The following is a 6,928-nucleotide window of genomic DNA, read 5'->3' on the forward strand; positions in this document are numbered from 1 at the left end:
AATAAAATGAGGTAAAGAGAAAGATTTGGACTTCACTCTACATTTTAAATAATGCTTAATGCTAGTTTCAACAGTGTAATAGTCTCCATTGTTTGATGTGAGAATACATTTTTTCCAAGTATCGTGTTTTTCACATCCTATCTGGCTGAATTCCAGAGATGTTGAAAATGGGACAGTACTCTTACTGTGCAGCTCAGAAAAGGAGACTTGAACAAGTATTTGTATTTTTCTATTGCTTTCCACTATGCAAACTCAAAGCTACAATTCAGTAAAGTCTAATCAACATAGAAGCATCACAAAACATAATATCCTAGTATCTCATCATGAGAATTTCTAACTTAGCATCATGGGATGCGGGGGTGGGGGGGGCAGAGGCTAACCTCCCTGCCCCAGTTTGACAATGGTTCATTCCACAGAGGCAGCATCCCACTCCACTGCCAGGGCTAAGAGTCTCGGTAGTGATCGCTCTGCGTGACCTCTGCATTTCTAGGTGATCCTAGTTGGCTCCTCTCTTTGAAACCCTAGAGTGCCCGGCCCCACCTGGCACTGAACGGACCTTAATCACACTTACAACACACAGCATGGGCACTGCCTTGAACATCCACTCCTATCTTGCTACCTGAAGGCACCTCCTGTAGGTCGGAGATAATGCTCTTGGCTGGCAAACTGTTCATTTTCCCATCTGGAGCCAATTTTCAAAAAGAAAAGGCATTCTACTAGCAAAATATCTTGAGGTTTTCCATTGGCACAGGGTGCTCCTTGAATAAAAAGTACCTGATATACAGAAAGTTGCAACCGAAGGGCAGCTTGAGTGCAAAAGCTGAACAATAATGCAGAAGCAGTGTCTGAAAAAACAGTGTCCAAAGATGAACCCTGAAAATGCTGACTACCAAGTCCCGGAAACATCACAGAGAATAAGCACCGAGTGCATGCTGCCTGAATGAAACCAGTAACACCTTGGGTCCATAGAACTGTAAGCAACAGTAATTGGTTGCTGGCCCTTTTAAAATGCTCCTTTAAAAAGTCCCAGCATCAATGCCACTCAAATGATACCACAATCTTTTAGTTAAAGGACACACATATAACCCTCGTTGTGGCCATGCCATTTAGGGATCTATTTAGATGAGATGTCCTACATAAAAATATAAACATATGCAGGAAGAAACTTGCTAATTCTCTAAAAGAATTTGAAATAAAATCATATTCTGTATCCATTTGGTGACAGAATCATAATGTTTTGGTCATTATGGTTCTTTGTTATCTGAAGGGCAAAAAAACTGTTTTAGAGAAATTGCAGAACTCTCTCACTTCCTCACAGTAAAGTTAAAAATAAAGACTATGCTAAAGCCAATGGTATTTTGTTTTCATTCTGAAAGGAGATTACTCCATACAAAGAAGTTAAAAGAATATACCGTGGTCACAATGGTACTCAAACATCCTAATAAGGAACGGGGCTCATGAGAAGAAACTCTCCGTTCTCAGTCTCTTTATGTTCCCCAATTAACCAGACTCTTCCCTAAGCCACTGAATGTTTGCTTATGGATGCCAAATTTCATTTTGTGCCACTGAATATAATTTAAATCATCCATACTTATATAACATGCCCACCACTACCATCAAGACAAGACTATAAGCTCTTGGAGGACAGGAACTGTTTCTCATCTACTCTCTATAAACTGCATAGTGGCTCCAATGCCATATTGTCTGCAAAGCCTTCTGTGGTGATGTATGCTCAGCAGAAGGTATTCACCTTTAATACCCTGCTGCATCGAGTACCAGCACTACCCATTTATTTCACAATTTTAGCACATGCTCAGTCCTCTAAATATTTCAAGCCCTTGATAAATTAAAAGCAGCGATCTCTCACAAAACAGCAGGAACCCATGTCCTAAATAATCAAGAACTAAAAACTAGCCCCGAGTAGACACATATTATATCAAGCTAAATTGCAGTATGGCCATTTTTCTAGTGCAATTATCTATGGCTTTAATATACAATGAATCATTAGGGTCCTGAATTTCTTCTGGCAAATAAGTACAGTGTGAGCTGAATGCTCAACATCGTGAGTGTCATGAGAACAAGTTCTATAGATCTGAATTGGCCAAGCTAATCCTGCATTATTGCTATTAGCCAACAATGCACATGTAGTTATTACATATAATTACTGCTCTAACAGACACGGGCATTTGAAATATTAACTTTCCCACAGACTCCAAATCTTCAGTAAGCAGCTCTCAAAAATTCAGTATATTAATCATGTATGTCAGCACACTCCTGTCAAATATGCATGCGCTTAAACACCACTCATGTTACAAATTGTCCAACATAATTTTTAATATAATTTATTACCCTTTAGATACTGTAATTATAACGGCACCTAGGTGCCACTATAATAAAAGCAAATTCAAACAACTGGTTTGTAAGTAACCACTATTATATAACTAATTCCACTTTAATTCAATTTTTAACAGGCGTTCAAGTGAGAATATTTCATAACACAAAGTATAAAATGTTTATAAACTTACTATGTTTTATGAAATAGGAGTGTCTAATTTAAAATTAAATGAATAAAAGGTAAATTGATTTTCTTAGACAAATAATTAAAAATTAAAATATATAAAGAAATTAGCATACAATATATTGATATCTATAAGAAAAAGTATACAAAGTATAGTTTGTAGTATAATGATGTCATATTTCTAATAAAATACTTTATATGCTTTATAAATTCCCATTCTACATTTATGAAATTATTATAACAAAGACTAGATTTGACCTAAAATAAAGCAAACATAAAACTTGACAGAGGAAAAAAAAATTTCAAATGAAGGTGGAAAATACATTATTAACCTTGGATCATGTTACTCTAAATTTTATGATTAGTATGGCCACAGATCATTAACTTGAACATAATAATGGGAATAATCATAATAGCCACAGTTCATTTATACCAAGGGTTTATTTAACTCACTGTGTCAGGTACTGTAATTAGTGCTTTGCTTTCATATCTCATTTAATTTTCACAATAATCCAGTTAAGGATATATTAACATTATACACATTTTACAGATGAGGAAGTAGAGGCTTACACAGATTAAATGACTTGTCCAAGGACACAGGGCTTGGCAGGAGAAGGGTCTGACTCCAAGTCTATCCTCCAAAACACAGTCAGTACTCAGCTCCCAGCTCTACCCTACCAGAGTGACCTTGGGTAAGTCACCTGAAGTCTCTAAAGCTCATTTCCTGTAGCTGCAAAATGCAAATTATATTAATATACTAGAGGGCCAGTGCACAAAAATTTGTGCACTCGGGGGGGGGTCCCTCAGCCCAGCCTGTGTCCTCTCACAGTCTGGGACCCCTCGGGCGATGTTCACCCACTGGCTTAGGCCCGCTCCCCGGGGGATTGGGCCTAAGCTGGCAGTCAGACATCCCTCTTGCAGCCCGGGAGCCCTCGGGGGATGTCCACTTGCCAGCAGGGAGCAGGCCTAAGCTGCAGTCGGACATCCTAGTGCTGCTGAGGAGGCAGCAGAGGCTCCCACCACCACCGCTATGCTGGCAGCCGTCAGCCTGGCTTGTGGCTGAGCAGAGCCCCCCCGTAGGAGCGCACTGACCACCAGAGGGCATCTCCTGCATTGAGCATCTGCTCCCTGATGGTCAGTGTGTGTCATAGTCATTCCCACAGGTGCTGCTGTTAGGGTCAATTTGCAAATTATCCTTTTATCATATAGGATAGAGGCCTGGTGCATGGGTGGGGGCCAGCTGGTTTGCCCTGAAGGGTGCCCCGGATCAGGGTGGGGGTCCCGCTGGGGTGCCTGGCCAGCCTGGGTGAGGCGCTGATGGCTGTTTGCAGGCTGGTCAAGCCCCCCAGTGGGGACCCTCACCCCATGGTGGTATGGCCAGCCTGGGTGAGGGGCTGATGGCTGTTTTCAGACTGGCCATGCCAGCGGGCTAGAAGCAGGTATCTGGGATTTATTTAACTTCTATAATTGAAACTTTGTAGCCTTGGTCTGGCTCAAAGCCTGGGTTGCCAAAGCCCTCCTTTAGCAGAGGCCACCACCAGCTGGAATAGGTATCTGGGATTTATTTATCTTCTATAATTGAAACTCTGTAGCCTTGAGCAGAGCCTAGGGCAGGCCAGGGTGCCGGAAGCCAGTCCATCCTTGCTGCTTGACACAGTCGCTGCAGGAAAGAAACATCTGCACAGCATATGTTTCAAGGGACCTGGCGTATATAGCATACTGTTCTTAATATGTTTGCTCCCCTTAGCGCTATGTGTTTTAACCAAGGTCACTTCTCCCAGAAAGGTTGTTTCCCCAGGTAGGGATTTTTCCCTGAAGTCAGGGAGGGGATGAAACTCCTTAACTAAGTGCCAGGCGGGTAGTTAATTACTTCAACTACAAACAATCATGCTTAAGCTACATAATCTTTACTCCCTGGAATGGAGATAAGAAACGCCCTAACCTTTGTAATAGAAATTGACAGGATTAAAATCAATTGGCATAAATATGGATGTAACAAGACAATAAACGGCAGAACTTCGCTGGAGATCCAGACCAGAACTTGGCTGGAGATCCTGGCTAGGCTGCTGATCAACTGAACGCTGTCTCCGTGTCATTCCTTCTTTGCTGACTCCGTCTACACCTTTGGGGACCCCTGGACCCGCTGGGGTTGGACCCCAGCACCAGGGCAGGTGGGAAGCTTGGCTTCCTCCATCACCGGGGGCAACCCAAGCCTCTGCTCACTCCAGCTCCGTGGCTGTTGCCACCTTTCACCAGAGTTATGGAGTGATGGTTAATTTGCATATTACTCTTTTATTAGATAGAATGCCAGAATTGTTGAGAACTAAATAAGATAGTTTATGAGAAGGTTCTGTGCAAGTTTAAGCTATGTTAGCTATGTAATTGTTATGTTACTGATGAGATCAAATGAAATGTTGAAAATGAAAAAACTGCTTATTAGCTCTTGGGCAGGATTTTCCAACAATAATAGTATACCTAGGTGAACTTTCCTGGTTGTTTTACCTTGCTTAATGTAGAAACTATCACATAAAGGCAACTATGAATCAATATTTTATTATACTGAAAAAGATAGATAAGCCCCAATAGATTAAGTTAGAAGTGAATAGCAAAACTAAAATGTAACTTTGTAGACAATTATCATGAAAATTGTTCATACCACAAGATTTGGCCTTTCTTATTGAAGAGCTTTCTGCTTTTCAAAACTAAGGCTTTTTAAAGTTACCTGGAGTCACTCTCAGGCTCTAATTTACTGTGATCCACATACACATTTTGTTTCGTGGCAATATTTAAATCCTTAGAACCAGGAAGAAAAATCAATATTTTAAAATCTTTATCATTCATCATTTTAGATAAGTAATATATTACCGTTGTGCTTACTTTTTCATAGGGCTTTGTATCTTAAAAAATTATTTCATATGCATTATGTCAAACCAGATCCTAAAACAAGTATTTGAAAATTTGAGATCAGGAAACTGAAATTCTCTAAGGTTAATAATAAGAAATCTATATATCTATACATTGCTGTTGTGCATGTGTGTATGTGTGTGTGAGAGAGAGAGAGAGAAAGAGAGCATACAGATGTCCATCATGAGATTTTATGTAGCTACTGGCTTCCCAATTTTCTTAATATCTACATTGTTAATGATCTTAAGAAAGTATATATAGCCAAAAGAAAAAATAGAAACAAAGAGGCCACATATTTCCAATAATTCCTTTCCTCACTTTCAATGTGCTCATGTCATTAGATGAGGAATAAAGGACACCTTCATTTGCAAAACCTACAATACACTAAGTCACAATTTCAAATATCTAGCTTTTATTAATTTAAGAAGTAAAATGTTGTAAAGGTATATGGAATCTCAAAGGTCCCACCTACCTCCTGGCCGTTCATGTTCTCCATCAGTGTGTAGAAGCATGGCAATGGGCATCCCTACATTCTTGGACCTTCCAGCCACAACCACATTTTTCCCAAATGTTTCAATTCCTTAAAACACAGAGTTTGATTTAAATAATCAACAAGAAGCAAATACACATTTGAACAGCCAACTGAAACATTCTTTAACATTTTCTAATTGAATTTGAATTATTGTATGGCTTGTCTATAATGTGTCCACATTCATTATTTATAAATATTTATTTTATACCTCTTGGATTTGTCACTTCCTCTCTGATTATGTCCTCATGAAAAAAAAAGTCACAAATATTTTCAAGTTGCCATTAAATTGCTTTTTAAATACTAAGGTTTACATGAAGAGTTAGAAGAACTGAGACTTAAATATATTAACTGCTAATTACAAAGTAAAGTACAACAATGTCAAGTTTCATTGGCAATAACACTTTGAGCACAACTGGAACAAAATAAAGTGGGGGCAGTATTTTCCACAAAGCTCATGCACTTTACTTCACAGGAGAGCAGGACTAAACTTAGGGACTTAAGAGGTATGAAAGATAAAACTTGCAGATTTAACACTATTTACCATTTTAGGGCATAGTTTCTCATAAGTAAAATGAAGAAGTTAGAATTAAGGGTGTTGTTTTTTCTCAAATACTAACATTATCAGAGTATAATTCTAGGATTTGCTTTCCTTTGGAAATTTTCTCTTTCGTTTGGAAAACAGTAGATTAGAAAGGAGACGCTGTCAGAAATGGAAGTGACAGTGGCAGAGCTCTCACAGGTGTACAGAGATATTTGCCTCTACACTGATTGACACCATATTGCCTTAGGGCAGTGGTCAGCAAGCTCATTAGTCAACAGAGCCAAGTATCAACAGTACAATGATTGAAATTTCTTTTGAGAGCCAAATTTTTTAAACTTAAACTATATAGGCAGGTACATTGTTATTAACTTAATTAGGGTACTCCTAAGGCTTAGGAAGAGCCACACTCAAGGGGCCAAAGAGCTGCATGTGG

The 6,928-nt window shown here is 39.2% G+C and overlaps 1 protein-coding gene across 1 annotated transcript in view; it reads right to left on the reverse strand.

Moving 5' to 3' along the window:
* The window catches only part of MTHFD2L (methylenetetrahydrofolate dehydrogenase (NADP+ dependent) 2-like), a 101,205-nt gene that overhangs the window by 67,893 nt on the left and 26,384 nt on the right, over positions 1 to 6,928 (reverse strand). The window contains exon 5 of the mRNA XM_015560211.1: positions 5,895 to 6,002. Within this exon, the coding sequence (XP_015415697.1) occupies positions 5,895 to 6,002 (108 nt within the window). The remainder of the gene's footprint in view (positions 1 to 5,894; positions 6,003 to 6,928) is intronic.

This window comes from Myotis davidii, unplaced genomic scaffold, assembly GCF_000327345.1.
Source record: "Myotis davidii unplaced genomic scaffold, ASM32734v1 scaffold2675, whole genome shotgun sequence".
Classification (NCBI taxonomy): domain Eukaryota; kingdom Metazoa; phylum Chordata; class Mammalia; order Chiroptera; family Vespertilionidae; genus Myotis; species Myotis davidii.